Source organism: Tasmannia lanceolata, unplaced genomic scaffold, assembly GCF_043159265.1.
Source record: "Tasmannia lanceolata isolate RefF3 unplaced genomic scaffold, GAP_Taslan_0.1 ptg000013l, whole genome shotgun sequence".
In the NCBI taxonomy this organism is placed as follows: Eukaryota; Viridiplantae; Streptophyta; class Magnoliopsida; order Canellales; family Winteraceae; genus Tasmannia; species Tasmannia lanceolata.
Genome location: NW_027518690.1, coordinates 4,040,597 through 4,062,318, shown reverse-complemented (window position 1 = coordinate 4,062,318; position 21,722 = coordinate 4,040,597). Strand labels below are relative to the sequence as shown.

The following is a 21,722-nucleotide window of genomic DNA, read 5'->3' as shown; positions in this document are numbered from 1 at the left end:
GTTTTAAAAATCTCTCCTGCATCCTAAGATTTCTAAAACTTGGAAATATGGGAGGATCTGCTACTCTCTTGCTGACAGAAAGAAGGGCAAGAAATAAAACACGAGTCAAAACGACGGCTGGGTCGCTTCTTCTCTTGTCTCTTAGCTATAATTTTGACGAAATCCCAGATTCTAAAATCCACATATCCAAACGGCCCCAAAGAATTTCAAAAAATCAATTCTTGGTGAACCAAGATCATCAACCGCTATTGAGGGGAAAAAAGGATTTTCCACACTACTTTCATACTTTTTCCATGTTTTTTGTTAAATCCAAAGGAACCTTAGTGTCATCTTTCAAAACTTTGCCACAGGGAAATCCTAACTCAAATCTGAATGTGGGAACCATTGGTAAGTAGCAGAGAGAAAAAGAAAGAGGAGGAACAAAAAACTTACAACAGCAATACATCAAACACTCTCAAAGAGAAGCAGCAAGGCTGTTATCACATGTTGTAACTTGTAAGAGTTTTCCCTAGTGGAAGCAAAATGCTTTTGCTTTCCATAACCTTCGCTGACCCAAAAACACACATCCCAAAAACACAAATTTGCTCCCTCGAAATTCAAACTACAACCTTCGCTGACCCAAAAACACACATTTGCTCCCTCCAAATTCAAACTATAACCTTCGCTGACCCAAAAACACACATTTGCTCCCTCCAAATTCAAACTATAACCTTTGCCGACCCAAAACACACATTCGCTCCCTCCGAATTCAAACTATATTGCTGATTGTTTCTGATATTTACCTATCTGTTATCTTCCGCCGGATAATTCCATTGCTTCTTGGTTAAACACTGAGTCTTCGCCCCAATCGAATCTCACCTGCACTCTCTCATACTCTTGTCTTCGAGTCACTTCAACCTGTTGCCACTCCTCCCACCTCTCAGCCAGTCCTTCCCCTTCCAGCATCCTAACTACGTCCGACATTGTTGGACGGTCTTCAGGTGAGGCTTGGGTGCAGAGCAAAGCAACTTGGATCATCATCTCCACCTCTATACAATCATAATTCCTACTGAGATTGCGATCCACAATGGTTTCCAATCGCTTTTCTCTCTCAAGCTTCTTCACCTTCACAATGGAAACAGGGAAATTATTAGTTGAAAGAAGCTAGAACCACATGAAATAGGAAATTATTGTTGGGTATTTTAATAAGGAAAAAAGAAGATATATAAGACAAAGATTTAACAGCCAAGATCTTTCAGTGGCACAACATTGCTGCAAGAAATAATCTATATCATATGCTCACCAATATCCTGAAATCTACCCCACCATTTGTATCCCTGTAATAGTCTGGTGGATAAATTTAGATATTGGTGTCCATGGCATGCTTATGTTTACCTAAAATTTCAAAATGTATGTATTTCCCTAAAAGTTTGTCATGCCAAATTAGTTAAATCCTGTAATCTTACATGATCAAGCAATAACACATCATCTTCTTCCTCCAATCGTGAGAAGTCTATTGCGCGTTGTCCGGTAACAAGCTCTAGGAGCATGATCCCATAGCCAAAAACGTCAGTCCTCTCCGATGACTTTCCAGTGGATAAATATTCAGGTGCTATATGGCCCATCGTGCCACGTACTTGAGTTGTCACATCAGTTTTTCTTACGTCCACTAACTTTGCCAGCCCAAAATCACCTACAACCGCGTCAAAATCTTCATCCAGTAAAACATTAGCAGCTTTAACATCACGATGAATAATCTTGGGATTGCAATGCTCATGAAGGTACTCTAGTCCACGAGCTGTACCTAAAGCCACTCGCTTTCTAGTAGGCCAATCTAGCACAGGTTCTCCGGGTTTAATCTCTGCATGAGTTCGAGCAGCAAACATATACAATTAGAGAAAAGAAGATATTGGACCATTATAGTTCATCGATAATTGGAAACAGTACAAATGTTTGGTCAAACTTAGGCAATCATGGCTAACAAAAACAATATTTTAGAAGTCCACATGACCCATGTCACCATCTATATAGAAAATGATCATGTAATCTTTAGGAGAAGAATATATACAGTACTATTTGAAATTCCATGTGTCTCAACATACATAAATACGGTACACACTGCACAGTTTCATCAATTATCCTACAAAGACACTATACCCAGTATGCGTGCCATAAGCACTTCAATTCTTAGTGAACACAAAAGCTAATCTAGAAATCCATGTCGACGGGGGCGGAGGCACATATAGCATGAGGGGGGTCATGGACCCCCATGACTTGCAAAATTCCTTTTATATTGCATGCATGTACATGAATGCTTTAGGTAGTTTAGTGGCCATGGCCCCCCCACAATGACCAATGCAGCCAAGTGTAAATTAGTCCGGCCCCACCAAGTGTAAATTCTTGGCTCCACCCCTGCATGTCAATACGTGAATCGGATATAGATTCACGTGGGATACACCCGGATTCTTGTCGTTGCTGTGTCCCACACGAATCCTTTTTATTCGTGCGAACTCAACACATCGTGGTCTCACTTTTTTTTCCTTTTTTTGATATGGAAAACGAACAAGCATGGGAGGTCAAATCGTGGTCTCTTTCAAAATGTGAATCCCATATATATTTTTCCTTTAGACATGTTTTATTCTTAACTTTTATTTTTATAAAAGCACAACCCGTCCCCTTTTAATAAAAACCCTAGATAGCGCCTTGACCGTCCACCCCTTAACATCGACCTCCTTCCCCCTTTATCTTCTACTCCACCTTCAATTTTTTATCATGATTATATAGTTAATTTTTTAAATTTTGTATTTCATTAAATAAAATTACTGAATCCAAAAATCCTAGTTTTTGGGGTTTGCTCAATCCGACACCTCGAATCCATGTCGAATCCTGACACGTAAATCCGACTCCATGCAACACAGACTATCAATCTCCTCTAGTTTACAGGAAAGTGTTTGAGTATTGATATAGTTTCTGTCAGATTATTTTTCCCAAAAAATGTAATGAGTATAAATGAAGGCATTGACGTTATGATGTTTTATGGCGTGAAGTATATCAGCAGACAAATCAAGATAAGCATATGGACAGGCTGAAAAAACCGGCCACATAAAAGGGAGAAAACAAAGATTTTATTTTTAAAGGTAGGAATCTGAAGAATATTGCAGAAGATGATTCATATATTTTGATTTGTGACCAACAACACATAATCATACACAAATTACTGTAAACACTAGTACCTCGTAAGCGATAGGCAACACTTAGGTTTTGCATAAAAGGATAAACCAACAGTCGTTCCGAAGGTGTTGTACAGAAGCCTATCAACCTTAAAAGATTTCTGTGAACAGCTACACTTATCATCTCAACTTCACGTAGGAAAGCTGCCTCCCCTCCAGGTCTTTCATAATCAGTAAGTCTTTTCACTGCAATTTTTGTATTATCTGAAAGCACTCCTTTATATACCTTTCCAAAGCCTCCCTGTCCAAGAACAAATTTCTCACTGAAATTATCAGTTGCTAGTTGTAGTTCTCTCCATGCAAATCTTTTCAGTTGTCCAAATGCAATTCTGCGGTCATCTTCGCCTGAAATTCAAAAAAGAGAGAGAGAGAGAGAGAGAGAGAATCAGCATGGTTTAAAATTTCGGCCGATATTTTAAGATTTACACCAAAATTTCCAGCCGAAACCGAAACCGAAATTTCAAACGTTGATAATCAGCAACTTTCACACAACAGCGAACTAGAATCATAATTAGAAAGCATCATTAATAGAATATTACTTTTTAAGAATCATATAAATAGGTATAGTTTTCAAATTTTCAATAAAATTTGATGCAAATTTTTTTATTCTTTTCAGAAATGAAAATGTGTAATCTTGTAACTAGAAAAAGGCAGATGACATTCACTCCCTTGTTTTGATATTTGCAGCCATCTATTTTACACTTCCCTCATTTGGCAGTTGTTGAGAAATGTAGGGTCAAATACGACTAAACGGTGCAAAACAATGGAATGATGCAATACACAAGCACATAAATGATGCCTCGTCCATGGCGAGTTGGTAAGGAATTCAATATGAACAAGAACAAGAAGAATACAATGATTTCCTGATTGATTCAATATCCGAATGAATCTCCAAAGTCAAACCCTTCCCTATAACCTCTCCATTTCCTCTTACTCTCTACTCTTATTTTCCAAGAATTGTTTTGGATTCCATCTTGTTCACTCTCCGAAGTCAAAACCCTTCCCCATAACCTCTCCATTTTCTCTTATTTTCCACAAATTGTTTCGTATTCCATCTAGTTCACCTTTTCTCGCATGTTTTGCTTACAAATTCTGTTTCTACAGTTTTCGAAAATTCCCACCTATAGATCCATCCTATGCCAGTGCAGAGGGTATTTTCCATTAAGATATGGAAGAGGAAAATTGATGCCTGATAGTCTGATACTGATTGGAATCTCTCGAAAATTGAAAGAAACTTGTAGTCTTTTCATTATTTACTAAGATTCAAATTCCAAATGGCATTAAAAAAATTGCTTGAGATGAAAATAAATTATATGAGTCTTTATGTATACAAAAGCCCAGCAAGTTAGAAAATGGAACCAAATAAAATCTTAAAAAAGAAGGAATTACAGAAATTGTGGGCTTTTATCTTGAAAATTGCAATTGAAACCACATTAGCTACTCAACTGAGTTGTTAAGGACAAAGCCAAACCTGCAACATCCACAAAAACCTCACGCCGATAGCCTCTATGTTTACCCTTGCACACCAGAAACAGCAATCCAGCGCAAAGGAGTCCAACTACTCCTCCAATACTTCCAATGACAATCCCAATCTTTGACTTATGTTGAACACCTGCTCGAAAAAGGAAAACATAAGAGCATCATATGATCATACCAACCAAAAACAGGTATGACATGTTCTCCTAATAACATGTTGCAGATTTTAACAAATAAATTATTCAGATTACCTGGACTAGAAGAATTTGATGCACAAAGGTTTGGAAAGTTAATGCCACAATTCAATTTGTTCCCTGTGAAACTTCATTAAGTAAGCCCAATCAGTAAAATAATACAAAATATATCTTACAAGATCACAAAGCAATGAATGATTTTTACAGTGATATTCATCAGCTGCAATATTAATTGGTATAGTACAAAGTAGAATCAATCATACTTGTAATTGGAAATATTGAACAAACGATCAGGTATCTGGCCACTGAGATCATTGAAAGCTAGCTGACTGCCAAGAAAGGGAAAATGACATATGGTCAAATATTTGTGAAGATTATTCATAATAAATCAAACTGACTGCCAAACTAAACACTTATAATTTATGTCCCAAATATCTCTGATATTTTCAAAATATCACGTTTTTATCACGACATTTTGATAAAAGAACAAAATCCAGAAATAATCCCGAGATTTTAAAAGTATAGCAATATTTTCATTTTTATCATAAAATATAGTGATAATGTCACAATATTATCCCGATATTTTTACGATATTTTTATTTTATATTTTTTTCTTAAATTTTATATATTGATATATTTTAAATAATTTTATTTTTATCATTTTTCCCGATATAGACCCAAAAAAAAATAATATATCCTGAGATTTTCCCTTGACGAGGAATTCCCGAGAAGGATATTTGTGACATAGCTTATAATCCAAGATACACTCCACAAGTGCTATAAAATTGAGCATAGAAATGCAACACAATTCCTAGCATATCTATACTAAAGACACAATATATTTCCACCTACAGATTGATCAACTTTGGAAGGTTTGCAATGGAGTCCGGAATTTTTCCACTGAGATTATTTTGATTCAAAGATCTGCTCATATGTTCACAGAAATAGCAATTTTTCATAAGAAAATCATAAAACACAAGTAGCTCAAACACACAAGCGTTACAAACAATAAAACTTACAGGAATTGAAGGTTGGTAAGATTCCCAAGGGAGTCTGGTATTCCTCCACTTAAATGGTTATTTTCCAAATCCAAGTTCATTAGACTTGACAAATTCCCAAACTCTTCTGGTATGCCACCTGTTATGTTGTTACCTTGCAACCCACTGCAAGATGAATTTAATTTTCTTTTTTAATATCCAATAAACGTTGATTGATGGAAGTGAAATTATTTCATGAGAAAAGAAGCCAGAGGAAGAACTAAAAATACCTGCTTCAAATATCAGTGCCAAAAAATATTGAGAATCACCCCAAGAGATAAAAATATGAAAATTCTAAGAACCCAAGATAACAAGATTGAGCACAATAGCTAGAACTGCCGAGACAATTGCAAAATAAGGTAATTATATAATGAACTATTAAATTCTTGGCATCCCAAGATGGGTCCCTGGGTATTTATAAAGTTCTTCACTGCTCTAGAAAAGGCCATACCACATCCACCTCCGAGGGGGGAAATTTAGAAAGTGCCACAAGTTTGTCAGATGGGCTATAATTAACAAACAAAGAAATCAATATACAAAACTTTGAAACAAATGTTAGAAATGTGCACCTGAAAGCCAAGAAACTGCCAAAAATGATATATCGCTAATGAATTGCTGGCTAAGGGATCGAAAATGTCTTGGAAGTGCTTTGGAAACTGGCATTTACAACTGTCATTCTATGAAAAAGGATTCAAAACATAAAAAGAAAAAATGGAGCACATTTTGTAGAAAAAATATTTTTTGTATTGTGAAAACGTTTCTATAATTTCAAAAAAGCGTGATTAAGGATATGCACGATGGAGCAGTAACTAATGTCAGAACCATGGATGGCATGAGTGAATTTCTGATTACAATAGGACTGCACCAACGATCAGCTCTAAGCCCTTATCTTTTTACGCTAGTGATGGATGAGCTTACAGAGGGTATCAAGGATGAGGTGTCGTGGTGTATGTTATTTGCAGATGACATAGTATTAATCGACGAAACCAAAGCAGGAGTAAATGCTAAGTTAGAGTTATGGAGAACTACTTTGGAATCCCAAGGTTTTAGACTGGGGAGGACTAAGACAGAATATATGGAATGCAACTTTAGTAATGTAAGGAGTCGGAATGAGGATGTAGTAAATATGACTGGGCAGGAGGTACCTAAGAGGGATATCTTTCCCTATCTTCGTTCAATTCTACATAAGGAAGGAGAGATTGAAGAGGATGTTAACTATAGAATAAGAGCAGGTTGGTTGAAGTGGAAGCTTGCCTCAGGAGTTCTGTGCGACTGTAAAATCCCTACCAAGTTGAAGGGAAAGTTTTATAAGACAACTGTGAGGCCAGCCATGTTGTATGGCTCAGAATGTTGGGCCACCAAGAAGCAGCATGTGCATACGATGTGTAGCGAAGATGTGAATGCTTAAATGGATGTGCGGCCACAGAAGGTTAGATAGAATTTTAAAAAAATGAAGAAATTCGTAAAAAGGTGGGGGTGGCAGCAATTGAGGAGAAGATGAGAGAGCACCGCTAAGATGGTTTGGAAATATCCAATGTAGGCCTTTGGATGCTCCAGGGAGAAGAGGCGACTCGTGCCAAATTGATGGAGTAAAAAGAGGTAGGGGCAGACCGAAAACAACTTGGGTAGAAACAGTGAGGAAAGACTTGATACTGATAGCTAAGAACATAATATAGAACATCACCTTCGATAGGATAGAATGAAAGAAAACGATCCACGTAGAAGAACCCAACTAGAGCCAGGATTAGAGCCGGGTAGATTCCTTTCACCTTCTTCATGAAATTTTTCTAAAGGATTCATTTAGCCGACCTCAACTAGTTTGGGACAAAGGCATTGTTGAGTTGAGTTGAATTGAATTAGGACATCTGAAATATGTAAGCAGTGGTTTCAGGTTTGGGACAATTGGTAATATGCCATTTCTTGGAAAAAAATTAACACAAACTGGGTTATATTCCAAAAGCGATAATGTTTGGAAAGCCTAGGTTTGACAAATAGCAGGTTTATGAAATAAAGACCCGAGCTTGTTTATACAATTTAGTGTTTTGACTCTCAACTCTGCGAGATCCCTTACGAAACTAACATCCATACATTATCCATATACAGAAATATGGGGTTCTATTTCATGTGTTATGGCTTCCAACCACACGACTCCCATAAGGCTTCCAACCTCACGACTCCCATAAGGCCTTATATAACATTTACTTAATAGTTAAAACAAATTACAATGATGCCAGTAAGGCACCCGTTACATTTGGGTCCCATCCTAATTAGTCGTGAATACTAAAAAAATATAAAAATAATAATGTAAAAGGCTACATCAATTTTTTTCTAGAAGGAACCACTCATACTATAAAATTGTTAACAATATCAAAACTTCACTAAAACATTATTACAAGAAAGGAGGTGAAAGAAGATTTGTATATAGAAGATATGCCATCTTCATTTCCTGGGAACATAATTCCTTTTCTAGAAATGGAAATAATTGCAATTCAGAGCTTCAATTTAATGCTAACCAGTTTCATTCAAATAATAATAATAATAATAATAATGCTAACCAGTCCTCGATACGTACAGGGCGGAAAGAGTCTTCAGAACTCCAATTCTGGGTGACAAAGTTCCCGAGAAACCCATGGAAGGCAGTATTCTGCAATCAAGAATGAAATATAACAGATAACACTACACTATGTTAGAGCCCTTCTATCTTATATGTTTCTATATTTTCGCCGAATATAATTAGCTTCAAGAAAAATAGTTCTTGCAGTGGCAATCCATGAATTGAAAATATCACAGAATAGTATGCGTATCATGGTAAAAAACTTACACAGAAATGACATTGTTATTCTCACAAATAACAGAGGTCCAGGTACATGGATTAACTTGATTCTGGTTCCAATCTGTGAGTTGATTAGGAGAGGCTTTTAAGGATAACTTCAAAGCATACAGCGCATCTCCTGAAAATGCTTAGGATTACTCAACCAGTGCTCCAATGAAGAATTTGGCAGAACTATAGGACAACAAAGAATGCAAAAGCATACACAGAAAAACATAGGAGCACAAAGCATTCAAATACAGGTCAACACCATTCAGGAAGAAACCTTAACAATTTGGCATTTTCAGTTTAAAATTGACATTGGAAGATTTATTAAAAATTTCTCTTTACACGCATTTGAAAATATGTATACCTTTTTAAAGTAGAATCCACGATGTATTGAAGATTCATGTTCCTAATAATATAGTGAAGAACAAACGGCTGTGAAAAGAAAACAACTCATCTATATACAGCTATTCAGTTTATACTTTTAGAGGCTTTGGTTCATATTTGGTTAGCGTTCATTATTGACCTTGTTCTTTTCCAATGTAGAGAAAATAGAGCTTGATCTAGAGAGACTCTCTCATCGGAGTGTTCCGAGTGTCATCTATTTGGCAATGCTCTTTTAGTTTCTTCTCACCCCCACAGAGCCTTCGCTTTGGTTAGTCAGATTGTGATCGACCTCATAGTTAAGTAATCCGTTTTACATTGCGATTACTAAGCCAATTAAAATTGCTCATATGTTGCATTGTTTATTACTGGCCTTCCTTAAGTATGTTTTCCACAACAATTCTAACTAATCATCAAGGACGAAAAGTTTGGATAGAAATTGACTCATCTAACATTATTTCTTGGGAGTCATAGAAAAGCAATGGCCCATGGAGATTCCTCAACTTCCTTCTGCAAATTAGGGTCCCATCCCTTCCTTAGCCAATGGCATGGCTGATGACTTGGCAAAATTCAGAGCGGATAGGGAATGATACAGTGTCTATAATGATTTTCCTATTCTGTAGCAGTTTTTCACTCTTTGCTGCTTGCTTTTGTTTGGGCTTTTTGGTTTGTTGCGGGAGTTCTCTTCCATGTTGTTTTTTGGCTGTAAATAAAGTTTGCCTTTTCTCAAAAAACTATTAAGGTAGCAGAAATATTTATGAATGATGAAATGTTAATACTGGTTGTAATCCACCCTATCACAGTATTGCGTGTTCTTATTTCCAGAATGCAAACAACTCGAGAAGTTTTGACATAATGCAATGACGTGCATTCAAAGCATTCAGAAAATAAATCAATCAGATTCCAGCTCTGAGTAGCCCCACACTACTTGATTATTTGATAAGAATAAATTAACACCTGCTAGGTATCTTCTCGGTCTCTATTTGCTTTAATAAAATCCCGTTACCATTAAAAATAACAGAGAGAATAAATTAGGACCATAACTTTTTTTTTTTTTTTAAACGAAATTTGATAATCATGAAAGAACTTGACAAGCAACCTTTCAGTTACTCTTATGATCCATTGAAATATCTATAGCACGAGCGTAAGGTCAAAATTACAACATCACACCTAAATTTCCACAAATTAAGCACAATAGAAACATCATTGATTAAAACAATATTACACTTTATTATTTCTAAAACTCCCTCTCAAGCTGAGACTGGGAGTTGAACACTGAAAGCTTGTCAAAAATAAAAAATCTCATATCCTTGTAAGTTGTAAAGTGCTTTACTAGAAAGGTTAGTCTAATTATTGGGCCCACCTTGGTAGGATATAGGACAAAAGTTGATCTGGTCGGACAATCCTAACCATCCAATCAGTGGATTTTGGCCTATTGAACATGAATCACTCCACATATAGCCATTGGCCGGCTAGGATCATCCAATCAGAGTGATATTTGGGACATGGCACATCTACAGTGGGCCTAACTATGGATAGTTGAGATCAATAATCACATTATCCTTATCTATGACAAGGTGGTCATCTCATAGGATCATTCCTTTTGATTAAATGTTAAAAAGTCTATGTACCTTGAAAATCAGATGTCCCAAAAGAACGCAGAAAAGCCAACATAAAAAATGCATAAACCAGTTTCATCTTTTCTTGGACTGTTATGACTGATTATTTCAGAGAGGTGGGTGATCTCCAGTGCACACTTCAATGGATTCTCTTCCCTGCATAAATGTGCCACAAATGAAGGGAAAAAATATGAGATGCTACTAGACATTCATAACTAGAAACATCTCCGCACAGAAAATGAAAACAACATCCTTAGCAAATGGAAATATAAAATTTAAATGTTAAAATCAATATTGCAACTAAAATAACAATCGCAAGGGATAATAGATCTTGTTGCACCATGCACAGTCAAGCTAAAGGTAAACTTGCATAAGATGCACAGAATGGGCCAAAAACTGCTCTCTCACATTTAACCTTTGGGAAGTGATATATCCGCCCCTTTTGATCACCAGGAACACCCCCTGTCAGTGCTTGTGGCAATCAGGGGCATTGAATTCTTCTGACATAAGTACAACAGCACCTCTTTAGTCATTGATACACTGCAGGGAGGGGGTGTTCCTAGTGATCAAAAGGGGCGGCTATATCACTTCCCTTAACCTTTTTACATAAATAATGGCTAGTTAAAAGTATAAGGTAGTACGATAAATTTAAAAATGGATACTTATCAAGCATGCGAAGAATCCAAGCCAAAGGACAGCCAAGCAGCTTTACACATAAGCTCGGCAGCCATCGGAATTTCGCTTGGATTTGGCATGCCATTCCACGTTTGGTTGCCAAAATAGCATTGGACTCACCTTTGACTCCCTTGGATGTCTCCCATGTAATAATTGTTTGTCATGGATTCCTTGTTCCCTTCTTATCAGGGGCGGGGCCGGGAATTTACACTTAGGGGGGGGGGGGCATGGCCACTAAACTAACTAGCATGCATGTACAGCCATGTAGCATAAAAGTGATTTTGCAAGTCTTTGGGGGGGGCCATGGTCCCCCCCCCCCCCCCTCATGCTATCTGTGCCTCTGCCCCTGCTCCTTATTACGTTTAAACCAAATTCTTCCAAATGCAAGGAATTTTGGTTGAAGTCTCTCTCTCTCTCTCTCTCTCTCTCTCTCTCTCTCTCTCTCTCTCTCTCTCTCTCTCTCTCTCTCTCTCCATATTGGTAATGACAGCCCCTGCTTATTCCTCTATTCTCCGAGTGTATGTCACACAACCAAACACTACTTACACTATTCTCCGAGCTAATTCCAAACAACTCAAATGCTTGTCTCCTCCCTTTTGACTTCTTATTCCACTACTCTCCGAGGCACTCCCGCACAACCAAACATACCCATAAAGAATCACTAGCATGCTTTGACATCTTTCCTTATGGAAATTTGATGAAGATAAAAAAAATACTCGCCTTGATTCTAAAAATAATGGTGTCATGGGGATAATTGGCTAGGCAGTGCTCCATAACAAAGAAAACAAAAGCAAACAAATTTGCATTCAGGAATCAAGAAGTCGTCGTTAAAGGAAAATTGACCCTATAGGAGTGTATCCAATAAAGCATTTGAGATGGGGCAGGGATAGATGTAAAAGAGAGATTCTATAGTTGCACAATACTTCTATTTAGGGTGCTGTCCCTGCCTGAGAATCTTGAAATTCTTCGATGCTTTAAGCCATAAAATAGTTTTTTTTCTACTTTAAAGTTATGTGATTGTTAAAACAGCCACCCACAGTCATGTTTTGAAATTTCGGTTTCGGCATATATTTAGGACCTAGTCGAAACCGAAATTTCAGCCGAAATCGTGAAATTTGGTAAAGACGCACGAAATGTCGACTTTTTGGGCCAAAATTTTGGTAATTTCGGCTGAATTTGGGAAAGGAATAAAAAATAATACTCTTTTTCAAATTTCGCGAAATTTCGGCAATTTCCACCGAAATTTGATACGTATCGCCAATTTCGGTTTCGGAACATTTCAGTTTAGGTCTTGACAGAAATCCGAAATTTAAAACCATGCCCACAGTTCATAATTACCTAAAACATAACCTCAATGTAGTGGGCCTCACAATGGATTCTCTCAAAATATGGAAAATTATGGGTTGTGACATTTGTAGGATGAGTCTAAACTCTAAATTGCAAACATTGTGCTCCATTTAGCCCCTTGGGAACAATGCATGGTGTTGAAAAATTGAAATTATCGTCACTCGAGGTATTTGTTGGGTATATAATATAACCCTATTATGTTCTAATATAAGCCCAATAAGATAATGGATCAGGTGTAGTGGGCCCATATGGGCTGAAGCCCATTAACCTCCTATAACCCTAGTGTATCTATATATATAGGGGCTGGAGGTAACAAACTTGGTATTCCAAACTAGATACCTTGGGTGTAATGCTTCAAGCAACCTCTTGCTTGACCTAATTCCTCTAACAATCTTGAAGCATTAAAAAAACCCTAAATTCGTTTTTGGTTTTTCTTTCGCATCTCTCTTTACGCTAATTTTGGGAACGTCTTCTCTCTCTAACCGAACGATTGCGATTGCCTCCCTCACAAGAAATCACGTCTGTCTTTCTTTCTTGATTTATTTGGGTTTCTTCTTAAATTCAGTCGTTTTGGACGTGAGATTATTCCATCGTTGGAATAAAACCGTGCAACGAGGAACCTATCTACAGTGGTTTTGGGCGTGGTTTTATTCTCACACAGAAATGATTTGGGCGAAAGAGAGGGTGTGGAATCATTGGGTTTCCTCTCCAATCGGATTACATGTGGGTATAATCCCCATCGTTTAGTTCTTCTTGGAAACTCTTCTTTTTGGATAAAGACCAATCTGATGGAGGACGATATATCATCACTTGTGAGAACTTGTCTTGGGCGTGAAACATCTGCTGGCAACCTCTTTCAACAGAGACGTTTGTTTTTCTTGAAAAAAAAAAAAAAACATCTGCATATAGAGCAACCTCTCTCCCGTGTGATTATCTCATCCGAGCAATCACTTCTTGGGGAAGAGGATTTCAACATCTTATGAAAACCCACCAGGTTCATCTAAGAGGACGTCTGCAATCACGAGTTGGCCGTGGGTTGTGACTCCCTCAAATATATATTTTTTGAGGTGGGTTGCCTTCTTGAACCAGCTACCTTGAATCGGAAATCCCTCGTTTTTTTTTCCTACATCGATTTGGATAGAAAACAGAAATAGGGATCCAGGCATCGTTATTGATTTTGGATTCTTGGTTGGGCTGGAAAGGGCTGGAAATAAATTGGAGGCCAACCTACTGTTTTGGTTGAAAGTCCATTTTGGTTGCAACCTTGGAGGCCGAAACCTTTTTCTTGGTTTGGGATTTCACCTTGAGCCGAATCTTGCTGGTGCAAATTATTGGGGCCTAATTCTTATGGCCGGTTCTTCTTGCCGTCAGGTTCTTGTCGCTGACGGGTTCACCGCCGATTCTCGCTATTTTTCGCGGTCGTTCTCGGCTTTGGTCTCCATCGGTTCTCACCTGTTTTGCCGCCAGTCTCGCGGTTCAGTTCTTGCGGTTCGGTTCACGCGGATTTCACCATTCAGGTGCACTCTTTCCAATTTTTAATTTCCTCTACAAATATAAATGGATAAGAACACTATTCCGTTTGAGATGGTCAAACTTCAATCCTTTGGTGGGTCTGAGTTTAATTCATGAAAGCGAAAGACTCAATTCGGTCTAAAATATATGAATTGTTTTTACACCGTTTTGAGTACCTTTGCTGAGACGGATGAAGAAGTTGATGAATCTCAATGGCTTAGAGATGAGGATTTCTGCAAAGACTACTTGTTGAATTGTCTTTCAGATCGTCTTACAGAAACCTATAGTAAATATAACACTGCTAAAACAACATAGGACAATTTAGATGCTCAATTCAAGAAGGATGAGGAATTGTCCAAGACCCATCTGGTGGACAAATTCATGGATTTCAAGTTTCAAGAGAAAAGGAAATCACTCCTCAAGTCACTGATCTAGAGAATTAGAGATCTAAGTTGCATAATGAGAAAATAGTTGTCTGTGATTCGTTTCTTGTGGGTGCAATCATATGCAAGTTACCATCTGCATGGCACTCTTTCAAAATCGAGATGTATCGGAAAAAGATGCAAGTGGGACTGGATGATCTCAAACGATTCATTCGAATCGAAGATGAGAATCGAGCTAGGAATAATTTGGAGATGGTTAGACATCAACAGTCTGCTGCTAACGCGGTAACAAATCCCAAGAAATTTCCTCGGAAATCCAAATCACCTAAAAGTGAACATCCCAGGTTGGAGGCCAAAAAGACTATCTTTCAGAAAAAGAAGGGCAAGTGCCACAACTGTGGGAAATTGGGTCACTTTGCTACAGAGTGTAAACAACCTAAGAAGGCTAAATCTGACACACCACAAAAGGAAGCTCATATGATGGTGGGCAGTGCTGAGCCTAAGAGTTTTGTTGCCATGTTAGGCAATGGTATGGCCAGTACTTCTTCAGACTGGTGGTTAGATACAGGAGCCACCTGCCATGTTTGTAACTCGAAGAAACTACTTACGGATGTTGTTGGCGTGAAAGAGACCATTACAATAGCTAGTGGAGCCGAGACAGAGTGAGTCACACTGGTACTGTGAACTTGGTCCTTTCTTCAGGTAAAATACTAACTTTAAAAAATATTAAAGTAGTTCCTGCTATTCAAAATAATTTAATTTCTATTAGTATTTTAGACAATGCTAGCATGTGTTCATCATTTTTGGGTGGTAGAGTAACTTTAACTGTTAACTCTTATTATTTTGGCTGTGTTTTCTTAATCGATGGTATGTACAGATTAAGTTTAGCAAATGAAACCGTTAGTCAGGTTAGTTCCACTTTGATTGATCCTAAGTTTTTACACACTAGATTGGGACATGTGAACTATATGAAAATGGTCACACTTGCTAAAACTTATAATATACCTTTAGATACATCGATTAGATTTAACAGATGTGAAGTGTGTACACAAACCAAGATCACTAGAAAACTTTTTCGTTCGGTTTCTAGGAGCACACAACTTCTTGAGTTAATACATTCTGACCTCTGTGACTTTAAAAGTTTCACTACTAGAGGTGGTCGGAAGTATTTAATCACTTTTATAGACGATTTTTCTAGATATTGTCATATTTATCTCCTAAAATCGAAAGATGAAACTTTTGATAAATTTAAAATTTTCAAAAATCGTGTTGAAAATCAATTGAACTTGAAAATTAAGAGATTTATGAGTGCCAGAGGAGGAGAATACACTTTAACAAAGTTCAAGGAATTATGTGCCTCTCAGGGCATAATATTTGAAACTACTGCTCCTTACTCGCCTCAATCTAATGGCATAGCTGAACGTAAGAACAGGACATTAACTGAAATGTTAAGCTCTATGTTATTGACAACCGGCATGCCTACTAGCTATTGGGGAAAAACAGCTTTTAGAGTATCACACTCTAAGTTGACCTCTACTCCTTATGAGTTATGGCATAAACATCCTTGTAGATATGACACTCTTAAGACTTGGAGTTATATTGCTTATGTGAGGATACAAGACCCTAAGAGACCTAAGATAGGACCTCGAACCAACACTTGTGTTTATCTAAGTGGTGCAGAAGATAGTACTGCTGATCGGTTTTTGGATCTATCGACCAATATGGTTATAGAATCTAGAGATGCAGTATCCTTTGAGAATAAATTTCTCAGAGATCATGGTTTGAACCGACCTAACGATATTGAGATGGTTATAGAATCGCATATAGAGTTTGAACAGAATATTTCTGACACCCGCCCTACACTGATTTCTAAATCAGAACTTTTAAGAGATTCTACAAGAGATAGAGTACCCAAGAAATTTGGTGAGGACTTTGTGACTTACCATTTAGAGAATGATCTATCATCCTATAAGGAAGCGATGAGATCTAGGGACTCTTTGTTGTGAGCAGAAGCCATTGATGATGAAATGAGCTCTCTGTTACAAAATCAAACTTGGCAACTAGTCGATTTGCCGAAAGGGGCTAAGACTGTGGGCTGTAAGTGGATTTTGAAGAATAAACTTAATCCTGACGGATCCATAGCTCGATATAAAGCACGTTTAGTCGCAAGGGCTATATTCAAGTAAGTGGAATAGACTACTTTGATGTTTACTTACCGGTCTGTCATTTGGCAACGATAAGAATTCTTCTTGCTTTGGCTTCTATTGAGAAGTATTTTGTGCATCAAATGGATGTAAAAACGGCTTTCCTTAATGGAGACCTCACAGAGAAAATCTACATGAACCAACCTGAAGGGTTTGTCATGGAAGGTTTCGAGAACAAAGTTTGTGAGTTACACAAACCTTTATATGGTCTTAAACAAGCACCTAAATTGTGGCATCAAAAATTTGACAAGATAGTAAAGAGCTTTGGTTTTCAGACCAGTCACTCAGATAAATGCCTTTACTTTCGTTCTGTGTCGAATAAGGTTGTGATAATTTGCTTGTATGTAGACGATATGTTGATTCTTGGTTCCGATCTCTCTGTAGTGAGTGACGTGAAATCGACTTTGGCTAAAGAATTCGACATAAAAGATCTTGGTGTGGTTGACACCATTCTTGGTATGAAAGTAAGTTTTGAACGGCAAGGGATTACTATTAGCCAAGCCCATTATATTGAAAAACTACTTTCTACATGAGGATACAGTAAGTGTAAACCGATTGAGACACTATTTGATTATACCAAGAAGCCGATCTCTGATGAAGGAGACAGTGTGAATCAGTTAGATTATTCTAAACTGATTGGTAGTCTCATGTATGCTATGAGTTGCACCAGGCCAGACATAGCATTTACAGTTGGCATGCTGAGTCGTTTCATTAGTAATTATGGCCATGAGCACTGAGATGCCCTTATAAGGCTGATGAGATACCTTAAGGGTACTCAAGGATATGCTCTATATTATAATGACCATCCTCCTATCCTAGAAGGATATTCTGATGCATCATGGGGCACTGAATTAGGAGACAGTAAATCTACCAGTGGTTATGTATTTACATTGGGTAGAGCCGCTATTGCATGGAAGTCAAAGAGACAGACTTGCATTGCTCTGTCATCTATGGAATCGAAACTTTATGCTTTAGCTTCTGCAGGTGATAAAGCAGAGTGGATAAGAGATCTGATCCTGGACATTCTATTTACCCATTTAAAGATTAACTCTTTAAGTTTGTTCTGTGATAATCAAGCTATAATTACGATTGTGAAAAACTCACTCTTTAATGGTAAGAGGAGACATGTCAGGCTGAAACATGCCAAGCTGAATTATCTTATAGAACAAGATATTATCACTTTGGTTGATGTGAGATTGAAGGATAATATGGCCGATGCTCTTACGAAGGGACTGAGCAAAGATCGAATATTCAAAACTATGGGGGAGATGGGGTTAAAGACTGTGTAGACACACCATGTTATTTTGAATTTTTCGAATCTCCCTATCTTGGCCAAGATAAGCACTTGATATGTTTCAATGATGTTTACAGTTGTCTTTATGTCATTCCACATTTGATGACATGTCATTCTTGGGAAAGGTTGTTTCATTCCAAACTTGATGATACAGCTTACCTCAATTTGGATATGATGCTTGTAACATTCCAAATGGAAACATGGAATGGTTCTTTGTAAAAAAAACTATTTAGGTCTTGTTCTTGATTGAAACTTGACATCGATGCTTATTGATATTGATATTTGTTTTTCAGCCATTATGAAATTGTACTAAGTTATTCTAGTAGAACTAGATACTTTTAGTAAAATACACAAATGGTTGGATTCATTTTTTAATGAAATTCATATTTGGTAATTTACAAGAATTGGCAAAAATGGAGGAGATTGCCTCAATTTGGATCTTGATGAGGATGACTTACTTGATGAGTAAATCCTTATAGAAAAGTGGGAACTATTATTTTCTTTTCAGTTGATTAAATAGTTCACCTACATATAAAACTGCTTATGTTTGAGTTTAGATTATTTCTAAAACTCTTGGTTATTCTTTAAAGTATTTTTATTTTCAGTTGGATTACAGATCTTTATTGATATAGTGATATGGATGATTCAATAATTTTGTTTGGACATCACATTAACTATATATCGGATTGTGCTATATGTAGAACATAGGAGGATATTGTTGGGTATATAAATCTATTATGTTCTAATATAAGCCCAATAAGATAATGGATCTGGTGTAGTGGGCCCATATGGGCTGGAGCCCATTAACCTCTTATAACCCTAGTGTATCTATATATAGGGGCTAGAGACAACAAACTTGGTATTCCAAACTAGATACCTCAGGTGTAATGCTTCAAGCAACCTCTTGCTTGATCTAATTCCTCTAACAGTATTCACAGTCCAGGCAGGCAGGCAGGCAGTCACCACAGGGTCCCAAATAAAACAAGAATATAAAAGATAGCATTCGGAGAAATGTTCAGCCCATAAACCTACTGAAGATATAAACATAGAAACCTATACCATTAAGAAGATTGTGGGCCATGAAAGTCACAAATTAATTTTCCTAGCAAACACAGACGAGGAACTCATTCTATTTAATTTCCAAAACAGATAGGAAACATTTTTTTTTTGTTTTTGTTGGTTGGCATTCCAGTTTATTAATGAACAAAAGAAAATGTAATCTTTATATCCCAAGCATCTCTAGCATTTGGAAACATGATCCTAAATCACATTGAAGAAGATAACATATAATTTTCCCAGAGCCATGATAAACCCATAAAAACTAAAGTTCCCGACACACCTACGACACTATTGAGACCGCCCAAGGTTTCTCTGGTCTAAACGCTTAAGACCCCCCCCCCACCCCCCCACACACACACACAAAAAGGAAGAAGAACAGAATACATGTGAAGAACATACAACTGCTAGCAAATCTCAAAAGTACAAAAATGACGTTACAAATTCTAACTTAATAAAGGCAAATGATCCAAAAATGAGCTAGACAAAGATGATACCATTGAAGTTGCATTGAATCTGGGGCGAGTACGATACCACAATTATGTCATCCCATCCACTTGCAGGCATCACAACACTGAAAACAATGAAGAATCATATCATATGACTGTAATTTTCGGGTTGTAAAATACAAGTACAAGGCCAGTTACTTTAAACTAAAATATAGGCCCTTAGGGTGTGTTTGGTTGCTCTAAAGCCAAGATGGGTTAGGGTTTTTCCTTGGCTTTTGGGTGCCACATGAGCAAAACTCCTTGCTTGGTTGCCAATATACCATTGAAATCAGTAGAGACTACCAGGATGTCTCTTGGTTAATCATTGCATGTTTGTTAATGTGTCACCCTAGTCCCTTCCCTATAACATCCAAACCAAAACCAACAAAAAAGGTGGAATTTCAGCCCCCCACGCCCGCCCCCCACCCCACCACTACTCTACGAGGTTGACAACCAAACACTACTTACCACTATTCTACAAGGTAAGTTCGATGCAAATCCAATGCTTGCCTCCTCCCTGTTGACTACCTACACAACTAATCTATGACGCAAAAACCTGCAACCAAACAAAGAGAGTGTGCATAGAATTACAAATAAAGGAGTATGGATATTAGCAATGGCGTGATGACGATTAGGCCGTTGTAATTACTTAAGGTCCTGTTTGGATTGCAAGAAAAACATTTCTTATGGGAAAAAACAATTCCCTTTCCACAATTTAGAAGGAAATGATATGATTATGGTTAATTTGGACAGATATTATCATAAATTGTAAGCCCCTCTAAATAAAATTTGAATAGGGTTGGTTCCAATTATCTTTTTTCGCGTGTAAAAGAAGTAGTAAATTTTAGAAATATTTTTCCATTCCAAACGTTTCCAAAAAAAAAAAAATCTTGCCATCCAAACAGGGCTTAAAATTCCACATAGTCATGGATTTTTTACTCTAGCATTCTGCCATTTTATTCCATTGATTCGCAAACAGTCCAAAAAACACATAAATACATAAATTTTCCAAAAAAGAGTTCAGAAATCAGCATAAAATCCCCTGAAAGAGAGTTGATATTTACACCCACTTTTTTGGTAATATACACCATCTTAAATTTAGGGTATTATTCAGTGACCCCTCTGAAGCTCATTTGGAATCATAACAGCTAACAAACTTAAACATAAAATAAAAAAAAAGGTGTTTGGTGCCAAAAAAGGGACGCTAAATATATTAACCAAGTTAGAACCAGGAGAGAGAGATAGAGATTGAAGATGAGATTGATGAAGAGAAACCCAAAATGAAATTACAAAAGAGAATGACAGAAAACAAATAGAGAGATTCATTTGAAGAACTCTGTACCTTTGAAGATATCAGATTCTAGAAAATGGTGGAAAATATTTTCTGCTTGAGAGAGAGAGAGAGAGAGAGAGGCAATAATAATTAGAGGGAGAGGGAAGGACATGCTTGTTTCATTTTCCAACTCACAGGATTTGAAACGTTTTTCTCGCGACTGCCGTCAAAAACGTTGAGTAAATAAACGCCTGTCAGGACTCTTACAGAGTTACAGTGTGTTTCTTGCAAGTAGTGTATGAGTTGGAAGGTCCGAAAAATTGCTCATTTATTCTTGTTTATTTACGGTGATACCCTTGGGTTTATGTTTGCCCGGGAAAATGATATCCACGCTACCTTTGTTTAATTGAGAATTATACGGTGGACAGCTGTGCATCCACGTGCAGTCCAAAAACACAGTGGGGCCCACATTATATGGGTGTTCCTAACCATTCATTTGGTGGGCCCTGAAGATTTTCTGGGCACACCCTATCTACACGTCCGGGCCCAACAAATGAATTGTTTGAATTAGGCTTGATTTCTCTGTTTAATATTTGCACTCTCCCTATTTATTTGTTATGGAAATGAGATTTTATATGTTGTGTGGGAGAGAAGCCCAGTGTTTTTTAAAGAGTACAGTCGTTTGTACATATTGGAGCCTTAGGATAATCCTATGGAGATGATTTTTGGATCACAGCCTATTTACATTTGTACCCT

At 37.3% G+C, this 21,722-nt stretch overlaps 1 protein-coding gene across 4 annotated transcripts; it reads right to left on the bottom strand.

Moving 5' to 3' along the window:
- Positions 1 to 411: 411 nt before the first annotated feature.
- On the bottom strand, positions 412 to 21,185 carry LOC143889550 (LRR receptor kinase SERK2-like). Of its 4 annotated transcripts, none has more exons than XM_077393799.1 (14): positions 21,162 to 21,185; positions 20,162 to 20,249; positions 19,703 to 19,779; positions 10,747 to 10,890; positions 8,738 to 8,867; positions 8,489 to 8,560; positions 5,899 to 6,042; positions 5,732 to 5,803; positions 5,143 to 5,208; positions 4,937 to 5,007; positions 4,681 to 4,821; positions 3,213 to 3,554; positions 1,446 to 1,840; positions 412 to 1,104 (listed from the first exon to the last, which is right to left on the bottom strand). In XM_077393799.1, exons 4-14 carry the CDS (start codon positions 10,811 to 10,813, stop codon positions 790 to 792), a joined length of 1,815 nt encoding a protein of 604 aa, XP_077249914.1. In that variant the 5' UTR covers positions 10,814 to 10,890; positions 19,703 to 19,779; positions 20,162 to 20,249; positions 21,162 to 21,185; the 3' UTR covers positions 412 to 789. The 4 variants fall into 4 exon arrangements, with proteins under 4 accessions (XP_077249914.1, XP_077249913.1, XP_077249916.1 ...); XM_077393798.1 differs by having other exon boundaries at positions 21,036 to 21,176; XM_077393801.1 differs by lacking the exon at positions 5,732 to 5,803 and having other exon boundaries at positions 21,036 to 21,176.
- Positions 21,186 to 21,722: the final 537 nt, after the last annotated feature.

What these genes read in the sequence shown, in the direction of transcription:
- LOC143889550 (XM_077393799.1), bottom strand. Translation starts at nt 10,813, where the DNA reads ATGAAACTGGTTTATGCATTTTTTATGTTGGCTTTTCTGCGTTCTTTT. An exon ending in GGTTTTTGTGGATGTTGCAG is followed by an intron (nt 3,555 to 4,680) that starts GTTTGGCTTTGT and finishes TTTGAATTTCAG; the next exon opens with GCGAAGATGACCGCAGAATT. An exon ending in ATGTGTTATTGCTTGATCAT is followed by an intron (nt 1,105 to 1,445) that starts GTAAGATTACAG and finishes TCCATTGTGAAG; the next exon opens with GTGAAGAAGCTTGAGAGAGA.